The 26947-nt window shown below is 47.9% G+C and overlaps 1 protein-coding gene across 7 annotated transcripts; it reads right to left on the minus strand.

Moving 5' to 3' along the window:
• Nucleotides 1–333: 333 nt before the first annotated feature.
• On the minus strand, nt 334–8359 carry LOC118726989 (C-type lectin domain family 10 member A). Of its 7 annotated transcripts, none has more exons than XM_045586592.1 (11): nt 8082–8359; nt 7594–7684; nt 7236–7363; nt 6523–6639; nt 6134–6229; nt 5970–6041; nt 5796–5867; nt 5606–5692; nt 5366–5517; nt 910–1016; nt 334–730 (listed from the first exon to the last, which is right to left on the minus strand). In XM_045586592.1, exons 2-11 carry the CDS (start codon nt 7656–7658, stop codon nt 565–567), a joined length of 1062 nt encoding a protein of 353 aa, XP_045442548.1. In that variant the 5' UTR covers nt 7659–7684; nt 8082–8359; the 3' UTR covers nt 334–564. The 7 variants fall into 7 exon arrangements, with proteins under 7 accessions (XP_045442548.1, XP_036308275.1, XP_036308276.1 ...); XM_036452382.2 differs by having other exon boundaries at nt 5970–6038; nt 6131–6229; nt 8082–8358; XM_036452383.2 differs by having other exon boundaries at nt 5970–6038; nt 6131–6229; nt 8061–8358.
• Nucleotides 8360–26947: the final 18588 nt, after the last annotated feature.

Below are 26947 nucleotides of genomic sequence, written 5' to 3' on the forward strand. Positions count from 1 at the left end.
CGGCCACACCACAGCTCCCCGGCTGAGGGAAGTGGGGGGCCCTGAAGCCTCTTCTGGGGGAGACCCCAGTGCGGGCAAGTGCTTCCTCCAGGAGCCCCTCAGGCTGTGGGCAGCCCCTCCGGCCGGCCCGCCAGCTCCTCCCCGCACCCCCAGCCCCAGGCCTTCCTTCCACTGAATGCCACTGCTCCAGGCTCTCCCCTCCCCTCCCTGATCCGGGTCCCTCAGGATGGGGACCCGGGAGCCCCTGTCTGGGACTAAACTTTCTCCCAGACGCTCTGCGCTCCCCCTTCTTTGCACCCTGCACGTCCCAGTTCCCAATAACCAGTCCACACGGAGTGTCAGCATTGGTTTCTCTTTTCCTGCTCCACCGAGGAGGCCGGAGGTGACAACCCTCCCAGTGAGCGGCAGAAGGAGGCGGGATCTGTGCCCCCCGGGGTCTGAGATTCTTAAACCCCTTTGTTCTGTCTTCCCTCAACGCCTCCCAACTCTTCTTCCTTCATTCCAAATCCCCACAGAGAAGCTGGGAGCTGGGGAGGGGAGGGGTGCGGGTGGAGACTGCTGGGGTTAGGGCTCCTGGCCGGGGATTTTCAGCTTCAGCTCGCAGGCCCACTGCTGCACCCGCTGGCAGTCATCGTCGTTCCAGCGCCCGTCCTCCCGGACCTCGGCGCAGTCTTCATCCGCGTCATCTTCGTTCCCCTTCCAGTTGTTGGGCTGCCCGGCACCCCAGTTCCTAGGAATGCAGGACAGAGCTCAGGCTCTGACCACCCCAGCCCAGCACCCCTCGCCCCACCTCAGGAAAGCAGAGCCTTGGAGGGTTCAGGGAGCAGAGGCTGCAGCCTGGGAGGCTGGAGGGGTGAGGTCTGGGGAATGGGGTCGCTCGGGTGGGTGGGGCGGGGACGAGGCACTTACTTGTAGCTGTTCCGATAGTCTGTGCCGTCCACCCACTTCCAGGAGCCGCCACCCTCAACGAGACCTATCCAGGTGTGAAATGGGGCCGAGTGCTGTGCGATGAAGTTCTGCAAAACAGGAGGAATGGAGAGTCTAGTCCTTGTCTCCGTGCAGGCATTAGCTGTGGGCCTCAGCCTGCCCAGCCTGCTCTGCCCCAAGGTGAAGCACCAGCTCCCAGCAAAACTAGGGCCTCGTTTTTCCTTGGTAGCCTTCGCTATTGTTCGAAGATAATATACTGGGCTAAAGCCCATGCTATGTGCTCCATGGGTTTTATTTTATTTAGCCCTCAGAAGCTCTCTAAAGCTTCTGACCTGAGGACCTCGCGGGGGCTGGTAGAGCCCCAAGAGTCAGTGCAGTGCTGTTTGTGACGCTGCCCCCACCCCACCCCCACTTCATTCTCAACGCCCGGCTGCTGCCTGGACTCCAGTCCTCTCCTTGTCTTCTGCCCACAACCTCAAACCCGGGATCCTGACTCTGGCCCCTGTGCCTGCTGCCCCCAGGGAGCCGTTGGTGTCACCTGCCCCTCAGGGCTCCTGCCCTGCTCCTGCCTCTGTGTAGCTGTCCTCTCCAGAGGATCACTGGGTCCTGGGGCTTCCATTTGGACCCACTGCCCGGAGCCCCAGGATGACTTAGCTACAAGGGGACTGGCGGTCGGTGCTGAAAATTGGAGGCTGCCCTGGTACGAGGGAGAGTGTGGAGAAAGCAGATGGATGGTGACCAACATCTACACCCGTCAGTCAGTTCCCTTTGGCAGTGTGTCTAGGGTCTCCAACGGCAGTTGGGGTGAAATTCCTAATTCTACTCTCACCTGGAGACACAGCTAAGATGACAGCCAGTCACCTCCTCAGAGGGCAGACACGGGAGCATCCAGGAATCCTAGAATCCTGCACATTGGATAATGTCCTGTGCATGATGGTGTATCCTGAGAGTCTGTTCCCAAATTGGGAGGAGTCAGCACAGGTGGAGGGAAAGTGCCTGGAGACAAGATCTTCTAGGTGCTGCTGCTGCCTGCTGTCCCATCAGGACCAGCAGCTGAATAACGGGACTAAATCATCAAAACCCAGGCCTCCGTGTCAAAGAGTGATGGGAAGAATCAAATAGTGCCAGGTGACCAGAGAAGACAGCCCAGGAGAATTCACGGTAAATCACAGGCAAGAAAGAACGGTGCCCGTTCATGAAAGTGGCAGAGGTGCCAATGATCATGGAACTTACGCAAGAATAAAGAGGAGAAAGAGGAAGAAGAGGAGGAGGAAAAAAGAACTGTGATATTAAAAAGAGAGGTGAAAAATATACTTTGAATGAAAGGCATGTATTTTTAAAAATGTATTTCTTTACTGACTTCAGAGAGGAAGGGAGAAGGAGAGAGAGATAGAAACATCAATGATGAGAGAGAATCATTTGATTCGGCTGCCTCCTGCACACTCCCTACTGGGGATGGAGCCCGCAACCCAGGCATGTGCTCTTGGCTGGAATCAAACCTGAGACCCTTCAGCCCGCAGGCTGACGCTCTATCCACTGAGCCAAGCCGGCTACGGCAAAAGGCATATTTTAGAACAGAGAGTGATGTTGGAGAACAACTTTTTTAACGGCCTCATAAAAATTAAAGGAGACGAATGCCATAAAATATCAAGGAGGATATTTAAAAAGAAAGACCTCACAATATAAGAAGTAAAGAGAAAATTTTAGATATATAAAACAACCCAGGAACTCAGCAGGGAACCAAGACCCAGACAGGAAAGACGGGCCTGCGAAAAGGACCCAGAATGCACAGGGAAAGAGCAAGATGGAAAGAATGGCAGCAAGATGGTGGCTGTGGAGGCAGACAGTGGGCATGCTTGTGGGTGACGTGTCCCAGAGAAAAAGAGAACCAGTGGACAAGAAAAAAAATGTCCACATACATGACTCCAGAAAGTCTTCTCAAAAGTTAGAAAACCGCCGAAACCGGTTTGGCTCAGTGGTAGAGCGTCGGTCTGTGGACTGAAAGGTCCCAGGTTCGATTCCGGTCAAGGGCATGTACATTGGTTTCGGGCACATCCCCAGTAGGGGGTGTGCAAGAGGCAGCTGGTTGATGTTTCTCTCTCATCGAAGTTTCTAGCTCTCTATCTCTCTCCCTTCTTCTCTGTAAAAAATCAATAAAATATATTAAAAAAAAAAAAAAAGTTAGAAAACCCAAGTTTACACATTAAAAGGATTCTCCTGGCTTTAGAGCAAATGTATAGCATGAGCAACCAAGTTATATATCTGGATGAGATTTACGAAATTAAAAGATAGAAAACAGCCCAACTCTTCAGGCAAAAACACTTAAGGAATCGAGGAGAGAAAAGAATGAGCCTTATAAATGTCCAAGTTAACATTCACTGTTCTCAACACAGAAAAGAAATGATAATTATGTGACAAGAGAAAGGGGATAGCTAACTCTACTGTAGTAATCATATCGCCATATGTAAATGTACCAAACCAATGTGTGTAACCTCTAATTTATCCAGTGTGATATGTCAGTTAAATCTCAATTTAAAAAAGGAAGAATGGGGTGTGTGAATAAATGTGCCGGTTTCCTCATCTTTCATATGGAAAGTTACATAAACTCCTTGTTTTTTTTGAAGCCAATAATTTTCAGCCCATCACTGGCAGTTATAAAATGAATCATTCATATAACTCAGAATAAGCTACATCTAGTTCAAAATACCACAGGGAAAGAAGACAAAAAGAACACAACTCACACTACAAATGTAAACAGAAAAAAAAGACAGATTAAGCATAGTTATTAGAAATAAAGGAGATGCACACCTGTTAAAAGACTCATTCAATTAAAAACAAACAAACAAACAAAAAACTTAAGCACAACCTATAGGAAAAATACCTTAAAGTTGGCTGCACAGAGGCACCAGTTGGGGTAACTTTTAAAAATCGTAATGCTCTGCCCTAACCAGTTTGGCTCAGTGGATAGAGTGTCGGCCTGTGGACTGAAAGGTCCCAGGTTCGATTCTGGCCAAGAGCATGTGCCTTGGTTGTGGGCACATCCCCAGTAGGAGGTATGCAGGAGGCAGTTGATCGATGTTTCTCTCTCATTGATGTTTCTAACTCTCTATCCCTCTCCCTTCCTCTCTGTAAAAAAGCAACAAAATAAGGGGGGGGGGGCTAATGTTAAAATATGTACACAGATAATAATTTAATTAAAAAATGTAAAAAAAAAAAAAAAAGCAACAAAATATATATTTTTAAAAATAAATTGTAATGCTCCAGAGGAGCCCAGGGTTAATGAAATCAGGATCTTTAAACTCGGCAAGTATAAAGGCGTGTAATCCAGAGCCAAGGCTGCGAAGCCTTAATCCAAAACAGATTCACAGGTTGAAAACGGGAAGATGGGCTGAGTTACATCCAGCCAATGCGAGGGAACAGAAATCAAGGTCCGTTCTATTTGCGTCGCATGAAGATGAATTTAAGGCAAGAGCATTAGAGCAGACACTGACATTCACTCCGAATGGCGAAGGGACAGGTCCACCTTGAAGTTGTATCATCAAGAACGTGGGCGCCAGCTCACCGAGCTCTGACGTCTTGGGTTGGCCCACGTGAAACCGACATTTGTGTCGGTCCAAATGGATTGAAACAGGCGATTTCCATCTGGTTGGAAAAGCCGAATAGGCTTGTGATTATTCCGGCAGCAGGTGGCAGTGAAAACACAGGCGGAGGAGGCAGAGTGGCTCTGAAGCCTGGCTCCTCCTGACTTGCTAGCTGCCTGGCGAGTCCCTTAGCCTCCCTGTTCCTCAGGTCCCTCCTTTCTCCCTTCCTCACACTGGGGATGGTCCGAGGACCTGCCTTGTAGGGTTGGGAGTGAATGTATATGAACGTGCCTGTCACATAGTAAGGTCTCAGTAAATGTCACCATGAGTAGCCTGTGTGTGTGTGTGTGTGTGTGTGTGTGTGTGTGTGTGTGTGTTAAAGCCCCACCTATTCTAAGAGGCTGGCTCTTCCCTGTGGACGTTGGTGTTTGGGGTTGTGGTGTGGAGGTGGCAGTGGGCAGGTGAGACCTGGACAGTTTTGGAGGGACCCAGGAACCCCATGTCCCTGGGAATCCCTCCCACTCTGCTCCTCTCACCCAGCTGGCCACCACAGCAAAAGGGGCTCTCAGTGTCACCCCCCCCCCCCCCCCCCCCCGCCCCAAGCTCTGCACCCAGTCCTGCCTCTACTAAGTTCATCTTGTCTTGCGTTCTGTCTCCTAACCTGCTCCTCACCCTGCTCCCCTGGCTCCTGCCCCTCTGCCCGAGCTCCCGGCTGTAACCCCGGCTCTTAGCTCAGTGGCTGCTCCACTATGACCCGCCCAGCATCCTGCCAGCCTGCGGCTTCTGGGCTCTTCCCCGGGTTAAAAAATAATAAAGCGGCGGACCCAGCTGCCCAGGGTTTGAATCACAGGTGTCACCTGCTCCTCTCTGGAGTTGATGACCACCAGGTGGGCGTTCTGCAGCTGGCAGGACTTCTCAGCCTCTGACCAGGTCGATCGAGCGCGGGAAAACCAGTAGCAGCTGCCGTCATGCTCCAGCCAGGCAACGGGGCAGCAGGCATCTTGGGAGTCTGAGGTGGGAGTGGGGAGGTTCTGAGATGCTGCCCAGAGACACATGGGCAGGATATGGGGCCAGGCGCTGCCCCACACACCACTCACCATTGCTCTGGAGCGCAGCCACCTGACAGTGCAGGGTGTGCAGGTCTTTGACCAGCTGCTGGACTCTCAGGAGCATTTCAGAATAACCTAGGACACACAGAGGGCAGTGGGGACAATGCAGGGGGCCAGCTGAGGGCCCCCCATGCCCTCCCACCACATCAGGCCCAGGGGCAGGGAGAAGGGGCCTGACCTGCTTGGAGTTCCTTCTGCTCCTTCTCCAGCTTGCTCTCCAGAGAAAACACCTTGTCATTCAAGCTGCGGGCTGGAGGGGAGGGCACTCAGCACCCTGGCTGCTCCCACCCCACCTCTGTCCAGAGAGCCCAGCCCCCACCCTTGCACACTCACTCCTGGAGGAGCCTCTCACCTGCCTGCAGTTCCTGCTCCTGGTTTTCCACCACAGCTTTCAGAGATGTTATTGTTGCTTGCAAACTGCAGCCTGGAGGACATGGGGGCTCAGTGCTCAGGATTCAGTTTCCCTCTCCCCCACCATGACCCCTCCCATCCAGAGCCCCTTCCAGCCAGGCTCACCCTGGGAGTGCAGTGCCTGGACCTGAGCCTCCGTGTTGGAAGTGAAGTTGCTGAAAGTTGCTCTCAGGGTCTCCAGGTCCCTCCGCATATTGGCACCTGGTCAGACAGGTGGGACCATGAGTGCTAAGCTGGGCCAGTCCTCTCTGTGCTGGCACTGTGCAGGGCACTGGAGAAACATTGGATCATTGGGTCCTCACAGCCACCTGGCTTGAAGGGACAGGCTCTGTTGTTATCCAAGCTTGCAGAGGAGGACACTCAGGCACTTGGACTACATTACTCATGAGTAAGTAACAGAGCCAGCAGCTGTCTTTACCCACCATGATCATCATCAGTGCCTGGATTACTGTACCCACTATCGCCCCCATTCCTGCCCGTCCCATGACTCTCACCTTTGGATCCAATTATCCAGATATCCACCAGCAGGAAGAGGCTGAAGCCCAGGAAGAGCAGGAGGAGGCAGGGTCCAAAGCAGAGACGCTTGAGGAGGGCTTGGGGAGGACACGGTCCTGCAAGGGGAGAGGACAACAGGAGCTGGAGGTCTAGGACAGGAGAGACACAGAGAGGAGGAGAGGGCCCGGGGGCTATGCCAGGGATGGAGGTGGGTGCAAGTAAAGCTGGGGGAGGCTTGTGGTTCAGGGGATTCCCAGGCCTCTGACCCCTCCTGAATCAGTATAAGTCCTCAGTCACATGGGCCCCCACCCCTACAACAACACATGATGGCAGCATGTGGGAGAGGGGGCAGGAGGACACAGAGTGAGTTGGGGCAACCAGGCCCTCAGCAGACTCACACTTGTCTGTATTGTCAGGTTAGTGCATGCTTTCCTTTCCAAATACGACTGTTCATTCTCCCCCAGTGCAAACACTCATGCCTTCCCAGAGAGTAGTGGCCATCAGGCTGCTGTATTCCTCTCTGACCCTGTCTTTCTGGGGACCTTGAATCCTCTTCATACTGGAGCCCCCAGGGTATGGGGTTCTGACCCCCTCAGAAGGGGGGACCCCAGCAGTGCACACGGTAGAGGTGCAGATATGCTGCGACTGCAGAAATCCTTATAAGCCCATTGAGAGGGTATTATAAGAGAAACCCTTTCTCCTTTCTTCTTACCATTGTTAATCCCCTGGCTTCTCTCCTCACTCTCAAAGGACCGGAGGTTTTTATACTTCATTGACATCCTTGGACCAACGCTGAGGCTGCCCGAGCTGAAATGGAGGCAGGGCCAGTGACCAGCTAGGCTGGAGACAGGAGACAGGGAAGGCTGGGACTAGGTTGGAGCTGAGGTAAGAGAAGAAGTTCAGGCTGAGGATGAACCAGGGGTTAGGGATATGAATGGGAATGAGCCCGGGTTTGCAGCAGAGGTTGGAAGTGAGGTCAGGCTTGGTCTTTGGGCTGGGGATGACTTGAATGTGAGATTGAAGGAAAAGGCAAAGTTGGAACTAGAGGTATTACTAGGCCTGGGTCTGACATTGGGGATGCAGTTAAGGTTGCATCTCCTCCTAGGACCCGGGTCAGTACTCCTGTGGATGCCATGGGTGGTGCAGGGCCTAAGCTCGGCCCTGAAGTTGGAAATAGAAGAATTGAAGCTCAACTTGGGGTTGGGGCTGATGTTAAGACTGTGGTTGGGGGTTAAAGGAGGAATTGGTGTTTGTAATGGGGTGAGGGTTGGAGCCAGGCTGGGGCTGAAGGTGGCGCTGGAAATGGGCTGCAGATGGAGCTCAGTGTGAGTGGAGCTCAGTGGAGCTCAGTCTGTGACCGAGGTTTGGCAGCCAGCGTTCAATCCGAACCCAGCTGAGTGAATAGAGTCTGAAGTCTACATAAGGTCATTGAGTCTCCAAGATGCCCTTTTTTATCTCTTCCTATTCAGTCCCCCTTCAGACCCACAGCCCCCTCTCCCTGCTTTCTCTAACTCCCTCCCTGTCCCCTTGGTCTCACCTGCATCCCCAACCCAGTTACCTGTGCAAAGTCTGGAGGCTGTGATTCTTGGGTTTGCTGCACAGCAATGAGTTGAGTTAGGTAAAACAAAATCCTGGAGAGGGGGGTGGAGGCGCCTGAGGAGGAGTCAGGTCAGCGGCTGGAGTCCTGCTGGCCTCTGAGTCTGAAAGCCCAGGAGTCTGTCACCTGGGACCTCCTGTTTCCTCCGCTTTGTGCAGTAAGCAATAATCGGATCACAAGCTGAGACTGCGTGTTTGGGGTGTTAGATACCGAGAGCCAGCTTTGTTGTCCTCCTCCAGGATGTGTCTCCTCCCTTTCCGCTTCTTTTCAGCTTTTCTGACTTCTTCATTTTTGGTGTTTGGGAGAGGAGTCCTCTGACACCCTCCCTTCGCTTCCTGCATCTGATTTCCTGGAGTTGTTGGTGTCTCCGTCATGGCATACCCAGGCCAGCCTTGTTCAGTAGTGGCCCAAGTTGCTGGTGTCTGACCTTTCTCCGGGATCTTAGCTACCAAGCTTCCCCAGCTCTTGCCTAGCTCTCTTCCCTCCACTCAATTGGAGGGAAGAAAGTGAAGAAGAGCAGGATTCCTGGCCAGATTGGGGGCGGAGGAGCTGAGGAAAGGGACAAACTTTGTTGATTATCAAATTTCTGATGGGGATTGTGCCAGACACTTGCTGAAAATTCACCATTGAGTTCCTACCAGAATCATGGGAGGCACGCTGGGTGATTAGTATTATTGTAAAAGTAAGGTTGACCTTGTGGGTCCCTGACAAGGTCTCAGGGATCTAAAGGAGTTCATGGTCCACAGACTGAGAGCCTTGGTATAAAATAAGTAATATTTCATAATGACCTTTTATTCAGCCATATTGACAAGTTATTTTTGTTAACTCTAGAAGTTTTTTTTTTTTTTTAAATACCAGCTTCTTGCCAAAACTGGTTTGGCTCAGTGGATAGAGTGTTGGCCTGTGAACTGAAAGGTCCCAGGTTCTATTCTGGTCAAGGGCATGTACCTTGGTTGCGGTCACATCCCCAGTGGGGGGTGTGCAGGAGGCAGCTGATCGATGTCTCTCTCTCATTGATGTTTCTAACACTCTATCCTTTTTCTTCCTCTCTGTGAAAAAATCAATAAAATATATTTTAAAAGAAAGGGAAAATATTTACATAAAAAAATACCAGCTTCTTGCATCTTAAGGTGTCAATGATTAGAGAAAATTATGTCAAAATATTTTATTTTTATTTTCCTGCATGTATTATATTTTCTTACTAGTACATTATATTTTTAAAGTCAGTTGAAATGTATTTAACTCATTAATGAGGGGTTTACAGCATGGTCCCATGCTGGCTTTTCTATGTATTTGTTATCCAAAGTTATGCCAGACTCTCTTCTGAAAAAGGACTTTGGTTCAAAGAGGATCAAACTGCTCTTGGGCGATCATGTAAAGCTTTCCAAGTTACTTCTGGAAACCAAGACTCTTAGGTAAGGAGGAGATGAGATGCAGAAAAGAATGGGGTGACACTATACTAGTTAGGACAACTCTTAAGGTCCTATATTAGAAGGACTTTTGGATGATAAATTACAGGAGATCTCTGGATTTAAGTGATGTAACAAGACCATTCCTTAGACCACATGTGTCAAACACAAGGCCCGCGGGCCAAATCCGTCCCGCCAGGCCTTGCAATGTGGCCCACACCGCGCTGTCATCACTGCACTCCGCTGCGTTTCCATCACAATGACAGTTTATGACTGTTCAGTAAACCATTTGGCCCGCGATTTAGGCTGGATTTTAGATTTTGGCCCCTTCTCTGATTGAGTTCGACACCCCTACCTTAGACAATTCCTTAAGTGATGTAACAAGGCCCATTATGGGTTGAACTGTGTCCTCTTAAAAATATGTTGAAGTCCTTAACCCCAGGACCTGTGAATGTCACTTCTGGAAACAGGGTAGTTGCAGGTGCAATTAGTTGAAGTCATACTAGAGTAGGGTGGACCTTTACTCCAATATGACTGGCGTCCACAGGAGAGGAGACACAGACACACAAGGGAGAAAGCCATGTGACCAAGCACTGTAGCTGCAAACCAAAGGATGTCAAGGGTCGCCCCAACACCACTGGAAGCTAGGGAGATGCAAAAAGGGGCTCTGCCTTTCAGGTTTCAGAGGGAACAGAGCCTCGTGATTTCAGACTTCCAGCTTCCAGAAGTGTGAGACCACGCATTTCTGTTGCTTTTGTGGACTTCTGTTAAGGCAGCCCTGGAAAACCAATGTGTGACTCAAAGACAGGGAAGTGGCTGAAGTCCTGAGACAGACTGGAAAGGGTGAGCTGGACCCCTGAGGGTCACCATTGTAAGGTTTGAGGCGCAGGAAACGAGCCAGAGACCATCAAGACATATTAAAGGAAGGTGTATTCCCCAGTAATGAGTCCCGTAGAGAAATCAGAATTAAAGGAGAGGGGAGAGGAGAAAGGACCTACCGGGCTGACTCCACAGACGGGGATGGAGAGCAGCAGCACGTGGAGGACTGGGGGAGCCTTTTGAGGGGAGAAAAAGGAAAGGGTTTGACCCAGGGTAGAACAGGAAGGAGTGGGCTCCAGGGCACTTTGGCACAAGCTGATTGGTGGTCTTGGGGATGTCTCTGTGGCAGATGCCAGTAATGTCATAACTCTGCCCACCAGATGAGGGGAGGCAGGATCTCACAACCATCTGCTTTATTCCTCTTTCTCACTGAAGATCATCATTTTCTCCTCTTTGGCCAACACTCTACTCTCCATGGTCATTTCCACTTCCTTCCTATGCAGGTCTGGGCCACCAAGCAGTCCAGAGTGGTCTCTTCTCCCCTTACTACTGTTGCGGGGTCGAACCCTGGGTTCAAAATAAGACCACTGGAGGCTGATGATTAATTAAAAAAAACAGGCAAGAATTTACTGAAATATCTGGCCAGGACGGCCACAAGAGCACCACACGCAGGTGGTCTCCACACGACTGCCCCGTTTCAGGGGTAGGCAGTCCCTTTTAAAGGTTCAAACCACAGAAATTTTCCTTTGTTCTAAATTATAAATCCTAAATAATATGTTCTAAAGACTAGGGTCAGCCCACAGGGTCGTTGCTAGTCACATCCTGCTGGACATTGGAATGTGGCCCTGTCTTGCGATAGCCAATAACACAGAAGCAGAGCTCAGCGGTTAGTCTCTAAAGGTTATCTACAGTTCCTATCCCTGAAGCTACTGAGTCAGTGGGAATCAATCTCCTGTGGTCCTGGTCCCAGGCAAGGGAAAATTGCCTTAACCTCCAGGCCTCCACCTGGAAGCTGAGGTAAGTACCCTGTGTTTTAATCAGGCAGGAGCCAGACTTAGCAGGGTTAAAATTCAAACAGCGGTTTTTACCAAAGTATGGTTGCCACTATATTTCAACTACCAAGAGTTAAATTATGATTGGTTTAAACCTGATGGGGAACACCCACTCTCCAGTGTTTCCCAAAGTGTGGTACGGGAAGAGTTTGGTGGGAGTACACATTGCACCGGAGTTTGGTGGGGATATGCACTGCACCGTGCTCAGCTGCGCCTAATTCTATGTTCTCATGAGTACGAGGGGTACTCAGCGTTACGAAAATTATGGAAGGGGTACACACATGTCAAAAGTTTGGGAAACACTAAGGAAAGACATGTGACTTGGTTTTGGCCCAGGACATTTGAGGATCTGAAAACGTGCTGCGGATTCTAGAAAAGATTTTCCTCCCGGATGAAAAAAGAACGATATGTACTAGGAAAGGAGGAATCCTGCTTGCTGCCTTCTTGCTATGGATGTCTCCTTGTTGAGGACATGATGTTTGGAGCAGTGGTGGCTGTCCCATGTCTATGAAGGGAAAGCCAAGAGTATAGAGTCTATTTAACTGCCGTGGCAGTGTGAATGCACTATGGCCCTTTGGGGAAAGGCAGAGAGCTGGGTGTTTAGAGGCCCCAACGCCGGCTTAATGCTGTCCCCTGAGTACCGTGCTCTGCACACCCTGCTTCTCATCTGGAATGAAGATATTCACTTCTTTTAGAGTTAACCTACTTGTAATTTAGGTGGGAGGTGAAGGACCAGAATCCGAACAGAATCTGAAGAAAATGTATGAATCATTGCCTAGAAAGGAAGACAAAAGCCTCCAGTGGTGCCCCCAGAATTATTAGGATTTGAAATGTCAGAATGAGTCACAGCTGATCATGTTTTATAAGTGAAAAAGCAACTCCATTGTGTGTTATTATTCAAGTGGTGCATGATTACCTCACGGGGGCGGATGGGAACAGTCTATTGCCATTTAAGAGAATGGTTTCAGAATGAGAAAAGAAAGCCATTAAGTAAATCGCCATAAGCCGTGCCCAAGCCTCCTGACTCCATCCCTTTTCCATGGGTTGACTGAGAATAAGGGGCAAGACACTATCCCTTCTACACATAGAGGCATAACCACTACTGCCTACCTACAGTTAGCCAATTCAGAAATTATCACCTACACTCTCCAGTTTTATACCTTGGCCATGTTGAACTGCAGCTAGGAATGGAGTGGTTCTGTCCTAGGAGATCATAAGGAACAGAATGCTTATTATAAACTAGGCTACCTTAAACAGCCCTAAGAAATGTTATAGATGGCAACTGTAAAAAAGACAAAATAATTGTTCTCCTCTGTAAGCAAAATGGTTCCTTGACCTATGTTCTGCTGGAGTCCTCATTGGATTCAGTAGATGCACATCAGTGAATGGGAAATAACCTAATTGGCATTACATTTCTCTGCCATCTGACCACTCACATCAATCCTGAAACCTTTACCAGTTCACTGATCAGCAATCAGAGCCAGTCCAGAGGTGGATGAAGGTCTACGCTTTTCAGCGTAAGGGACTGGGACTAAGCCCTTCTTGCCTTTGCTGTTCTCATTCCTCCACTGCTCCTCAGGTGTTTCCTGGATTCTCAAGGTGTCTCCTTTCTTAAAGGCAAATCTGCATCACACTCATTAAAGTCAAAAAAGGGTTGGGTCACACCTCTTCTGGCTCTTCTGCCTGAGAATTACCCCACTTCCCTGGAAACTGGTTCTCTCAACATTGTAGTGTTCAAATAGTGCATTTTGTAGAATTCCAATAAGTAGGCAATTAATCACATACCTGATCTTCTGTTTGAAATCTAAGGGGACTCGACCCAGCTACTCCACTCCTCGGAGAGAAGCTGCCCTCACCTATCTTGACCATCTCACCACCAGTCCCTGGACCTCACTGGAGAGCTCTCTAGTCCTTTAGTTTCTTTTTTCTTATTCATCTTTTAAAACTCTCTTCTACTTATTAGATACACTTATTTTGTATTTTCCAATAACTCCAACATCTAATTTCTACACAGGTTTATTCTGGTTATTTTTCCTGACTTTCTTTCCTGTTTTCTTTTGTGTGTGGGGTGTGTGTGTTATTTTTTGTTTGTTTTCACCATAGCTCTTAGTTTTTGGAACTTTGTCCTCTGAAATTCTTTCAGGTCTGGCCTGGTATACTCCTATAGAAAGGATTTGTGTTTGCTTCTGCTAGGTGCCTGAGGCCCTTCCAGGCTGAGATTACTTTAAATAAATCACTCAGCTGGTTGTTTCTTGGACCTCCCATGAAGTGTGTGTATTCGTACACTGATCCTCCAACTTGTCTCCCTGCCTCCAGCTGGCCCCAGCAGTCAATTCTCTTTCCTGCCGCAGGGCGGTTAATTTTTTTCAAATCTGCCCTGGCAGGTGCATCGTCCCATGCACCAAAAGGTTCAATTCCCCATCGCATTGGAGCACATACTCAGGTTGTGGGTTTGACCCTCTGTCAGGGCGCATACAGGAGGGAACCGATTGATGTTTCTCTCTGACCTTGCTATTTTTCTCTCTCTCTCCTCTCAGTGAAAAATGTTTTAAAAAATTCAAATCTGACCTGTTCATAAAGGCTCTCCATAGCCCCCAGGACAAACTTCAGAGTCCTTAGCCAGGAGCACAAGGCTCCTTATCATTTGAATCCAGCCTGAAAACCATGTCTTTGGAACTCTCTCTGTATACTTAGCTCCAGCCCACGAGAAGAGAAATGACTGAAGTATGATGTATGTATGTATGTATGTATGTATGTATGTATATGTAATGCCCAAGTGTCATAAATCCCAAAGTCCGAGCTCAGTCCCACTTACACCAGCGAGGACCTGGCGAGAAAGAGAAAGAGCTTAACATATCAATGGGTTTTATAGGGAGGGTGGTGCCGCTACCTTGGCTGACCTGATTGGTTGGGTTAGGCCTAGGTTCCAGTTACCGGGAGCTGGACCCGCCCCACCCTGCCCTCTCACCCTGCCCTGCCCTCTCATATGTATGTATTTACTGCTACTATGCTGATGCTCACTTCATCCCAGTCATTCTGTCAGGTCTTTTACAAAGAGTGTGGGTGTTTCTTCTTGTTCCTTATGCATCTGTGTGGTAGAAGAGGAAGAAGCTTGTGGTCAAAATCAAAGGGAACAAATCATGTTAACAATAGTAAACATGTCCCCACCAGAGTCCTAGGAATGGACGCCTCCAGAGTAATCTCTGGTTTTCCAGCCTCTCCAAGTCCTTCAGGCACCAATGGGGAGTTCCTAGATGGTTTGGCCAACACATTTGGCTTCCTGTACAACACTGATTCTTTTGGGAGTCAGTAAACTTCTTCAGATCTGTCCCATCTCTATAAGCACTCAGAAAGCTTTAATCCTAAGTGCTGGGTACTCAGGGAATAAGTCAGCTCTCTTCAAGGACAACAGAGAAATAAACCCAGAAACCACGAGCCATCTAAGAATAGCCAAGCTGCCGAAGCCGGTTTGGCTCAGTGGATAGAGCATCGGCCTGTGGACCGAAGGGCCCCAGGTTCGATTTTGGTCGAGGGCATGTACATTGGTTGCGGGTACATCCTGGGTGGGGGGTGTGCAGAAGGCAGCTGGTCGATGTATCTCTCTCATCGATCTTTCTAGATCTCTATCTCTCTCCCTTCCTCTCTGTGAACAATCAATAAAATATATTAAAAAAAAAAAAAAAGAATAGCCAAGCTTTATGTTCCATGAACTCAGGCTCTGATATTACCCCGCCTTCCTGCTCACTGGCCATGACCTGGAACATCTGCACCCGAGCCTTTGAGTAAGCTCATGACCCATAAACCAGGATGCCGCTCCTAGGCAGCTGGTTGACCAGAAGCCCAAGGTCTTGCCCTCACCTCTCTGTAGGCCTATGCAGTTGTGCCTTCCCTCCAGGGCCCAGCCACCACACTCTTCAAACTAAGCAGTAGGCACCAGACTCACAAATGTGCTTCACACTAGGATCAGCCACACTTCAAGACTCTTGGTTGTGAATCAAGAAAGAGAGATGTGACCAGAACTTGAGCAGAGATGGATAAAGCATGAGCTGAAAATGGAGTCTTCCACTTCCTTAGCATCTATTTTACTCTCCTCCAACTCTTTTCCTGCTAACGCTGCCTTGTAGCAGGCCCTTGTAATCTCTCCCCGCACACCCCACATGTCTCCTCATGGATCTCCTGTTTCTTTCCCACCACATCACCCTGGTCCCAGCCTCATGAGTTTCCTTAGAATTGACCAGCTCTCTGAAACTCTTGCTGCCTATTTTCCTAGGATGCCTCCCCGCTCCCAATTCTCCTCTACCCCCTTTGCCTATCAAATTTCAAGACTCAGTTCAAGTTCTTTCCCTGAGAAGCCTGCTTGGTGTGCATGTGATTCCAGACCACGTGTGTGCACCCTTCTACGAAGAAGTAAAGATGTTTGCCTTGCTGTCTGGCTCCCGAGTGTTTTGTATTCTATCAGAACCCCTGACTTGGGGGGCTCGCCTTATTTCTAGCACTGCCCACAAATAAAAATGCTTTGACTGTTAGGGAGAAGGCTTTGCAAAGGACATGGCATGGAAGTGCCGACAGGGGCAGAGGAGATTCGGGCAGAGAAGAGGAACTCTGTTCAGAAGAAAGGACACTGAAAGGAAAAGACCTTGTGCATGGACAAGAGGAGGTTTGTGTGGCATTAGCAGCAGCAGTCATAGCCTTTTCAGTTCCCAGACCCTCCCAGAGGCTTCAGGACTTTCCCAGGCTCAGACATCCTCACCCCACTCCTTCCAGTGTCCATACAGGGCATTCCTCTTGAGGAAAGAGAACAGACCTTAACACTTCTGCCTTGTACATGTGAGACCTCCAGAATGTCCAGTTTATGTGCCCACAGCTGCAGGAAGACTTGTTGTCTGACTCCCTGTCTCCTCCCACCTTGGCTTTTGGTGCTGGTTGACATTATTCAGTTGGGAAGCAGATTCTGGGACACTGTAGCAGGTGTTGTCAAGAGAGTTCTCTGGGAGGCTGAGCCCCTTTAAATCAGATGTGAGGTCCCAGGCTGGGGCCAGAAAGACAGACAATGTACCCAGAAAAGTCAGAGGTAGCTAAAAGGTTGGGTACTGCAGAGAGAAATGACAGACCTCACCCCTTGCCCCTTCTGGTGTGAGTCCCCTTCTCAAATCAAGACATGAGGAGTGAGGGACACCTGGACTGAAGTAGACATGAAGGCCAGCTGTGGCCAGAAAATGGGAGGAAATGAAGTGGAAGGGAAACTCCATTTGTAAAGTGCCCACCATGTGGCTGGAGCTGGTCCTTTCCAAGCCTTATTTCACTTAAGCCTCACCAACTACCTAAATGCCTAGAAAATGTTGGCACTGAGAGCCAAGAACTATGGCCCTCGTCTGTGTGGTTCAGTTGTTTAGAGCGTCATCCTGTGCACCAAAGGGTTTTGGGTTTGATTCCAGTCACAGCACAGGCTCAGGTTGCGGGTTCAATCCCCGGTCTGGACAGGTGCAATCTGGACTGGTGTGGAGGCAGTCGATGGATGTTTCTCTTTCTCTTTCTTTCTCTCCCTCTCTATCTCCCTTCCTCTATCTCTAAGAATTAATAAAAAGCATATCCCCAGATGAGGATTTAAAACAAATCAAGAACTATGTTTTTAACACGTCCAACTTGCTTTTGCAGGATGCACACTGTGGTTTCCATTCAAATTCCATCCCCATCCTGACAACCTGTTTTTAGTGGACATTTTGGGCTGCTTTGCACCTCACATTCTTCCTCTCTTTGAGAAATTCCCAATAGTATATTATATTCATTTCACTTTATTCAGTTATGATGGACATGTCCTATCTTATTATTTCTGATGGGAGGCAGAACTCATTCTGCCTGCAGACACTGAAAACACCAGGGGCTCACTTTCCTGGTGTCCCTGCCAGCTAGTGATCAAGGTTCAGTTGGTCAGGAATACGGGCCCTGGACTTGGACTTAGAGCTAATGGTGAATGAAGCAGAGAAGGGGTTCTGAGCAGCAGCCATTTCTAGGCCCTGTGAATGCAGACTGCAGCGACATCTAATGGTGACAGCAGTGGTGCTGGCCACCCATTTAGCCCTGTGGCAGTCTGTGTTCCTGCCAAACCTAGCTCTGCAGCCTTCTTGGTAATTCTCGAGGTACCCAGTAAATGCTGTAATCCATCAGTTCTCTCTCTAAACAATTCTTTGGAATGAGTGCCTAAGGCTGACAGCTAAGACCTTTGACACAGATATTGGCCAAAACTCCAGAACCAGATAATTCCAGATAAGACATACAGAGATCAAGCTATCATTCAGAATGGAAGGTCAAATAAAGAGCTTCACAGATAAGAAAAAGCTAAAGGAGTTCATCACCGACAAACCAGTGTTATATGAATTGCTGAAAGGTATTCTTTAAGAAGAGGAGGAAGAAGAAGAAAAAGGTAAAGATAAAAATTATGAACAACAAATACATATCTATCAACAAGTGAATCAAAAAATCAACTGAATAAAAAAATCTGATGAACAGAATAAACTGGTGAATATAACAGAATCAGGGGCATAGAAAAGGAGTGGACTGACAATTCTCAGGAGGAAAGGAGTGTGGGGGTGCAGGAAGAGACTGGACAAAAATCGTACACCTATGGATGAGGACAGTGTGTGGGGGCGTGTTAAGGGCAGAGGGTGGGGTGGGAACTGGGTGGAGGGGAGCTATGGGGGGAAAAAGAGGAACAATTGTAATAATCTGAACAATAAAGATTTATTTTTAAAAAGTCGCACAGAGCCAAAACCGGTTTGGCTCAATGGATAGAGCATTGGCTTGGGGACTGAAAGGTCCCAGGTTCGATTCCGGTCAAGGGCATGTACCTTGGTTGCGGGCATATCCCCACTAGGGGGTGTGCAAGAGGCAGCTGATGGATGACTCTCATCGGTTTCTAACTATCTCTCTCCCTTCCTCTCTGTGCAAAATCAATAAAATATATATTTTTTAAAAAAGTCACACAGAGCAAGTTCAAATATTTTAGTGGGGTGCTCCCCCCACTGTCCTGATCCCCTGTCCCGGAGACGGCTGTCTGGAAAGATCCAAGAGCTCGAGGCTCCAGACCTTCAGCACTTAAGGGGACTAGGGAGGTGGCAGGGGGAGGGTGCGGGTGACAGAGGGAAGGGGTGGAGACTGAATTGGAAGAGGCACTGGTAGTAGGGGTAAGAGAGAAGTGATGTTGGGGTACAACTCCCATCCCATCCCAGGTCTTGGCTCCAGTCTAGCTCCAGCCTTGGCTGTCTCATCTGTGCCAACTTCAACCTGACCATGGCCTCTTCCAGCCCCAAACCCAGCGGACTACTTACCCAGTCTCAGTTCCAACACAAGGTTCAGGAGACCCAGCTTGGTCCTCCATTTACGTGTGGTCATCCAAGCAGACGGTCCCTTCTACACAGTGAGCCCCGCTGTCCTGAGTGGAGGGCTGGCTTTCCCTTCTCGCTTTATTACCCGCCCCCTCTCCCCCATATTTCAGAGCATCTCCACAGATGTGCTCCCCTGACCCCAAAACCCAAACCCTGGGCTTATGATCTCATCCTCTTCCCAGATCGTGTTTTTCCTCCACTCTTCCAGACCCTGGCTCTGGACTTGGAGATCTATGCTAACTTCCCACGGCATGGGCTCTGGGGAGCTGGGGAAGGACAGGTTTCTGGTGGCTGAGGGGTGAGAGGCACATATTAGGCACTTAGAAGCCCAAGACCAGCCTGGCCGAACACCAGTAAGTCTCGTGTTTTTGTGAACCTCAAATAGTGCTGTTTCCTGTGGGTAATGCCACCCATCTTTGCCTGTCCCCTTCCCTCCCATCTGCAGAGGAGCCCCCAGTGGGTGTACCCAAGGAATGGCTAGGCTTAGTTCAGGCCTTCCCCAAGGTTGCAGATCCCCTGAGGCCCCCAAACCTCCCATGAGACAGGTGCTCCCATGAGAAAACCCCAGAGCAGTTGGGGTTCACAAACATAGAAACACTCCTGATCCCATGGTCCCCCAAAGCGAATCATGTACAGACCTTGACCCTCTGTTTTGATCCCTCTGAAGACCCTCCCTGCCTCAGCATCTGCTTCTGCGGCTTCCTCCAAGTCGGCAAGCATCTAGCAGTTTAGTCCACCAGCAATCCCTTCTTTAGAATAAAGTAGGATGCAAAATTCCACATACATTTCCAATGTCAAACAAGATGTTTCAGAGAAACTTCCTACACATAAAAGGTCTATAACCCCAGACTCTCCTGACCGCTCTGACTTAGAAATGAGTCCCCTTTCCTCTGTGTTCAGCTTCTAATGTTAGCGAATGTTAGCCAATGCTACATAAAAGTCGACCTTTTTGAGAAGTGTCAGCCTCTGGGAAAACATCTACATTTCTTAGCCTGGCCCTTCTGCCCCAGCAGAAGTCTACATTGGCCTCCTACACGCTCTCTGTCCTCCGCGCGGCAGCTATTTGCAGCGCCCCAAACAATACGCCGTGTGCCAAGCTGGCTCATGCCTTTGTGATGTTTCCACCGGCTGCTCCCTTTGCCCGGAGTGCCCCTGCCCACACACCCATCTGGCAAACTCCTCCTCATCCCTCAAGACCCAGCTCACACGGCTCCTCTTCTGTGAAGCCGCCCCAGCAGAGTGAGTCAGTTCCCAGCATGCAGCACTCTGTGATGTCTGTGTCTCTCTCCTCGTGTCGAGATTTCTTTATTTCACTCTATTCCCTCTCATTTGATTGTGAGAGTGTGGAGGGGAGAGACTGTGTCATTCATATTTGTATCCCTAGCATAGCATCTGGCATGGGAGGTATCTATAAATATGTTGTAAGAACAAATGAACAAAACTTACTTAGACTCCTTTCTTCTCTTTTATTTTTAGAGTCAAGATAGGGAGACCAGCATTTTCTTTTCTTTTCTTTTTAAATATATTTTATTGATTTTTTTTTTTTTTTTTTTTTACAGAAAGGAAGGGAGAGGGATAGAGAGGTAGAAACATTGATGAGAGAAACATCAATCAGCTGCCTCCTGCACACCCTCTAGTGGGGATGTGCCTGCAACCAAGGTACATGCCTTTGACCTGAATTGAACCTGGGACCCTTCAATCCGCAGGCAGACGCTCTATCCTCTGAGCCAAACCGGTTTTGGCAAGACCAGCATTTTCTTATAAACTTTTGGAATGCTAAGAAAAACACTTACCACATAGAAAAAAAAAAAGTCCATTTAACCTCTTTTTGTAGCCATTCGCATCCTGTAACTAGTGTAGTTCTACTGAGAACTCACCAGGCCAATGAGTTTCTTTGACCTTGAAGCATGAAGATGCAGCCAGGTGGCAAAATCTCGGTGGTACTTGAAGGGTCGAGTCAGGTTCCTCCAAGTCACAATAGCAGCAATATGGGGGACACATGTCATGCTCCAGGCACCACTTTAAGCTCTTTTTTATACATGTAGACACAGTGACTCATTTAATCCTCATACAACCCTTATCATGTAGCTACTACCCTGTTTCCCCGAAAATAAGACAGTGTCTTATATTAATTTTTGCTCCCAAAGATGTGCTAGGTCTTATTTTCAGGGGATGTCTTATCTTTCCATGAAGAAGAATACGGTACACATTTATTGTTAAATGAAAATAAAGGAAATTTATTACCTGTATACGGTATGGTAGTACGGTTGTTGTCAACACAAACCAGACAAACTGTGAATCCTACAGTATCAAGAATTTACTCATTTATTCAATGACAATCCTGTCATCATCTTCTGGAACATCATCATAACAATCCAATTCCTGAATTTCCTGGCGAATTTCTTGTGACTCCATTTCTTTCAGAATCAGTGGACCAAATCTCTCATGTTTAGCCTAGGGGGGGGGGGGGCTTATTTTTGGGAATGCCTTATATTTCACTCAGAAGAAAACCTGTAAGTAGGTCTTGTTTTCGGAGGATGTCTTATTTTCGGGGAAACACTGTATTACTATTCCCATTTTAGAGATGAGAAAACTGAGGCACAGAGAGATTAACTTGCTCACAATCATCCAGCTAATAAGCGGCTGAGATGGGATTCAAGCTAAGGAAGTGTAGCTTGGAAATCTATTCTACTAACCTCAACACTACATTAGCTCAATGAGCAAAAGTACAGTGAGGGTAATTTTGGCTGAGAATGTAGGGGACAGGAGGTAGAAGAGGAATGTGCTTTTTCACAACCAGTCAGCCCAGGTCCAGGCTCTGGGACGCCCTCTGGGTTCGGGAGGTTCCTTTGAAGATGCTCAGCATAACCCTATAGAATTCCCAGACCCAGACGGCCCAGGCTCCTCTTTGAGTGCCTGGCATTATCTTCACCATGGACCGGGAGAGGTTTGTTTCTGGGACTACTTTCAGCTGGGAACAGAATCCTCACCACCCACCTCCGGAAGTGGGCTCCCCGCCCTCCTGGTGACTGAGGATATGCTGGCTCCGCCTCCCAGGCGCCTTTCACCAAAGCAACCCGGGCTAGGAGAACCAGTGAGGCCACTTTTCTAGGTGTGTTTGGCAGGGCCTTAAACTCTCAAGGACTCTGGGCCCCACCTTGGACAAGCAGAGGGCATGACATATGCAAACATTCAGGAGGGAGAAAAAGACAGGGCGAGCACTCTGGCCAATGGAAGGGCGTGTGCGGAAGGAGAGGGTAATGGCAATGGGAAAGTATTCTTTGGTTGTGAGAGGCATCATACCCAAAGAAGAGAAACTTGATTCTTTTCCTCCTGCAGGCAGTGGAGAGCTCATGCTGTATTTGTTAGATTTACCGGTTCACTAGTTAAGAAGCTGTTTTTTTCTTGAGCTGCAGGTACTTGTCAGCAATTAGGAAACACTGCCATCATGTGGCTTTGGGGAGGTACATGCTCCAAACAGTAACTTACCTAATTTTCTGATATTGTATAGGAATGAAACCAAAGAACACATCTCTGATTTAAATAGCTGAAGTATAGCAATGGCGACCTTCATTCTAATGTAAAAAGGATGCTTTTACTAAAACGTTTTGCATAGCAAAGGAAATCATCAACAAAAAGAAGACAGTTACTGAATGGAGAATATATCCCCTATGATACATCTGATAAGGGGTCAATATCCAAAAGTTATAAAGAATCCATTCAGCCGAGACCGGTTTGGCTCAGTTGATAGAGCGTCGGCCTGTGGACTGAAAGATCCCAGGTTCAATTCCGGTCAAGGGCATGTACCTTGGTTGCGGGCACATCCCCAGTGGGGGTGATGCAAGAGGCAGCTGATCGATGATTCTCTCTCATCGATGTTTCTAACTCTCTATCCCTCTCTCTTCCTCTCTGTAAAAAATCAATAAAATAAAAAAAGAAGCTTAAAAAAAAAGAATCCATTCATCTCAACACCAAGAAAACAAATGATCCAATTAAAAATTAGCAAAGCGACAAAACTGGTTTGGCTCAGTGGATAGAGCGTCGGCCTGTGGACTGAAAGGTCCCAGGTTCGATTCTGGTCAAGGGCATGTACCTTGGTTGCAGGCACACCCCCAGTAGGGGGTGTGCAAGAGGCAGCTGATCAATGATTCTCTCTCATCGATGTTTCTAACTCTCTGTCCCTCCCTCTCTCTTCCTCTCTGTAAAAGAATCAATTAATATATATATATCCCCCCCCCCCCACCCGCCAAGCCTGGGGTTTTACTCCTGTGGTGTTGTTGCTGTTTTGGCTGACCCTGATTGAGCTAGGGTCCAGTTACACAAAATAGAGGATAACTCCACCCTGCCCCACAGTGCAATAAAATATATTAAAAATAAATAAATAAATAAATAAATAAATAAATAAATAAATGAAAATGAGCAAAGGACCTGAATAGACACTTCTCCAAAGAGGACATACAGATGGTGAATAGACATATGAAAAGATGCTCAATGTCAATAATTATCAGAGAAATGCAAATTAAAACCAAAGTGAGCCGTGACTGGTTTGGCTCCGTGGATAGAGCAGCAGCCTGCGGACTGAAGGGTCCCAGGTTTGGTTCCAGTCAAGGGCATGTGCGTTGTTTGAGGGCACATCCCCAGTGGTGGGCGAGCAGAAGGCAGCTAATTGATGTTTCTAACTCTCTATCCTTCTCTTTTCCTCTCTGTAAAAATCAATGAAATATATATTTTAAAAAAACAATGAGATATCACCTCACACCTATCAGAATGGCTACCATCAATAAATCAACAAATAACAAGTATTGGCAAGGATATGGAGAAAATGGAGCCCTCATGCACTGTTAGTAGGAATGCAGATGGTGCAGCCACTGTGGACAACAGTATGAAGGTTTCTCAAAGAATTAAAAACGGAACTGTCTTTTGACCTGGTGATCCCACTTCTAGGAATATATCCTAAGAATCCTGAAACACTAATTTGAAAGAATATATGCACCCTTATGTTCCTTGCAGCATTATTTACAACAGCCAAGACCTGGAAACAGCCCAAATGCCCATTAGTATTATAGATGAGTGGATTAAAAAAGCTGTGGTAGCCGAAACCGGTTTGGCTCAGTGGACAGAGCATCGGTCTGTGGACTGAAAGGTCCCAGGTTCGATTCTGGTCAAGGGCATTTACATTAGTTGTGGACACATTCCCCGGTAGGGGGTGTGCAGGAGGAAGCTGGTCGATGATTCTCTCTCAACGATGTTTCTAGCTATCTATCCGTCTCCCTTCCTCTCTGTGAAAAATATATATTTAATAAAATATATTTTTTAAAAAGCTGTGGCCAAAACTGGTTTGGCTCAGTGTGTAGAGCATCGGTCTGTGGACTGAAAGGTCTCAGGTTTGATTCCAGTCAAGGGCATGTACATTGGTTGCGGGCACATGCCCGGTATGGGGTGTGCAGGAGGCAGCTGATTGATGTTTCTCTCTCATCGATGTTTCTAGCTCTCTATCCCTCTCCCTTCCTCTCTGTAAAAAATCAATAAAGTACATTGAAAAAAAGAAATTATAAAAAAATAATAAAATAAATAAAATAAAATAGTTGCTTCTGGAAAAAAATTAAAAATTAAAAAAAAGCTGTGGTACATTTACACAATGGAATACTACTTAGCCATAAAACAGAAGAGAATCTTACTCTTTGCGACAGCATGGATGGACCTAAAGATTATTATGCTGAGTGAAATAAGCCAGTCAGAGAAAGACAAATACCACATGATCTCACTTATATGTGGAACCTAATGAACAAAATAAAAACAGAGGAGTGGATTCATGGAACAGACTGGTTAGAGTGTCATTCCAAAATGCCACGGTTGCGGGTTCGATCCCTAATTAGGACACGTACAAGAAGCAACTGATGATTGCATAAATAAGTGGAACAATAAATCTCTCCCTTCCCCTCCCTCCCTCTCTCTCTCTCTCTCTCTCTCTCTCTCTCTCTCTCTCAAATCAATCTTTAAAAAAGTATATGGGCAGCAACCTGGATGGAATTGGAGAACATCATGCTGAGTGAAATAAGCCAGTCAATGAAAGAGAAACACCGCATGACCTCACTTATTTATGGATGATAAAGAACATTATAAACTGATGAACCAAAAGATAGATATAGAGACAGTAAAGCAACAAGCAGACTGTCAAATTACAGCGGGGAGGGTAGGGATATCTGGGGGAGATAAGAGATCAACTGAAGGACTTGTATACATGCATTTAAGTACAACCAATGGACACAAAACTCTGGGGAAGGAGGGTATGTATGGGGGGGGGCAATGGTAACATATGTACACAGATAATAATTTAATAATAAAAAAGTATATGGTTATCTAACCACTATAGTGTATACATGAAACTAATACAAAATAATGTTAAATGTAAAAAATATATGTACTTTTGATTAGATGAAAAAAAAGCTACACATTGCTTAGAATTGTCTGAGAGGGCAGGGCGGGGCGGGGCTAAGTCCTGACTCCATTTTGTACTGTGGGGCAGGGAGGAGCTATCCTTCATTTTGTAACTGGACCCTGGTCCTCACCCAACCAATCAGGGTCAGCCAAAGCAGTGACATCACCACCGTATAAAATCCCTTGACCTGTTGAAGCCCGTGCTCTTCCGCCAAGCTGCTGGCGTACGTGGGACAGAGCCCACGCTGGCATGGACGAGGCTCTTTTGTTTATTGCACTGGACTCGGCTCCCTGGTGGTCCTTAGGGATCATGAAATCTGGGTGTAACATGTCCAAATTACACTAATTGTAATCTAATTAAAAATAAATAAAAAAAATCTAAAGGATACAGTTAATAAAGGTTTTAAATCAGTACCTGAACGCTGGCCAGGTAGCTCAGTTGGTTAAAGCATTGTCCTGGTACACCAAGGTTTGATCCCTGGACAGGCCACATACAAGAATCAACCAATGAATGCCTACAAAAGTGGAACAAGTCAATCTCTCAATCTCTCTTTCTCTCAACTCAGTAAATAAATTTAAAAGTTTTTAATTAAAAAAATCAGTACCAGGGTTCACGTCTCAGATTTCTCACTTTGTTTTTAAAATTCTAATCTCGAATCTTTAGCGATTCTGATGGCAAAGATCCTTCCTATTCTCCCAGCGCCCCTATCTTAGAATCAAATTCTCTGGCCCCAAAAGGCTGCCTTTCCAGGCCAGTTTGGCATCAAACTGTCTCCAGGCCATTCCCCTCCACTCTGGCAGATTCTGCTTCCATCCTGGGTCTATTTAATCCTCACCAGAGGCTACTTTCCCCCATGGAATTTTAGACACATTGGAAGGGAGGGGAGAGATGCAGAAAGAGAAACATCGGTGTGAGAGAGACACATGGATTGGTTGCTTCCCACGTGTGACCGACCTGGGCTGGGGATTGAGCCTGCAAATGAGGTACTATATGCCTTTGAAAGGATCCTTCATTCCGGGGATCCTTCATTCCGGGATCCTTCATTCTGGGGCCGACACTCCAAACCAGCCGGCTATTCTCCTTGTATGGTCCAATCGTTGGACGGCCCCAAAATTTAAAAACATGTTTCCAGCCATCTTTTAGCTGTGTGGTTCGGGCAAGCCACCTAATCTCTGGAAGACTTCACCTGTAAAATGAAGATGACACCAGCTTCACCGGGTTATTGTGAGGGTGAAAGGATGACACGTGTGAAGAGTGCCTGGCACATCACAGCTCCTCAGAATAAGGGAGTCCCTCTCCCTCCCTCGAGTCCTTGAGGGCATATTATCGTTGGGCACACAACAAGCACTCAGTGGAGGTCTGTGATTTGATGTCCAAGCTACTCCCAGCAACACTCAGCCCTCAGACCGGAGAGGAGCTGCCCGTTTTAGTGCATGGCTGCCTACCTGTGCTTGCTGGGATGGCAGTCACCATCTCCTCAGTGCGCAGCAGCAGCAGGTGCTTGTCTTTGGCCAGGTGCATGCGTGGCATACATTCCTGGCTGCTCCCTTTTCTTGAGCTTGGGGTGTGTGTGTGTGTGTATGTGTGTGTGTGTAAAACTTAATCCCTGTGAGACTCAGTGTCTGGCCTCACCCTGGGCTTGCTGATTGGCTGTCTCTGCTGCCCCGCCCCCCCCCCCCCCCCCCCGCCTCCCCAGCACAGCACCCCAGGTGGCCCAGGCCCCTGC

The sequence above is a fragment of the Pipistrellus kuhlii genome, unplaced genomic scaffold, assembly GCF_014108245.1.
Source record: "Pipistrellus kuhlii isolate mPipKuh1 unplaced genomic scaffold, mPipKuh1.p scaffold_m20_p_23, whole genome shotgun sequence".
NCBI classification, from domain to species: Eukaryota; Metazoa; Chordata; class Mammalia; order Chiroptera; family Vespertilionidae; genus Pipistrellus; species Pipistrellus kuhlii.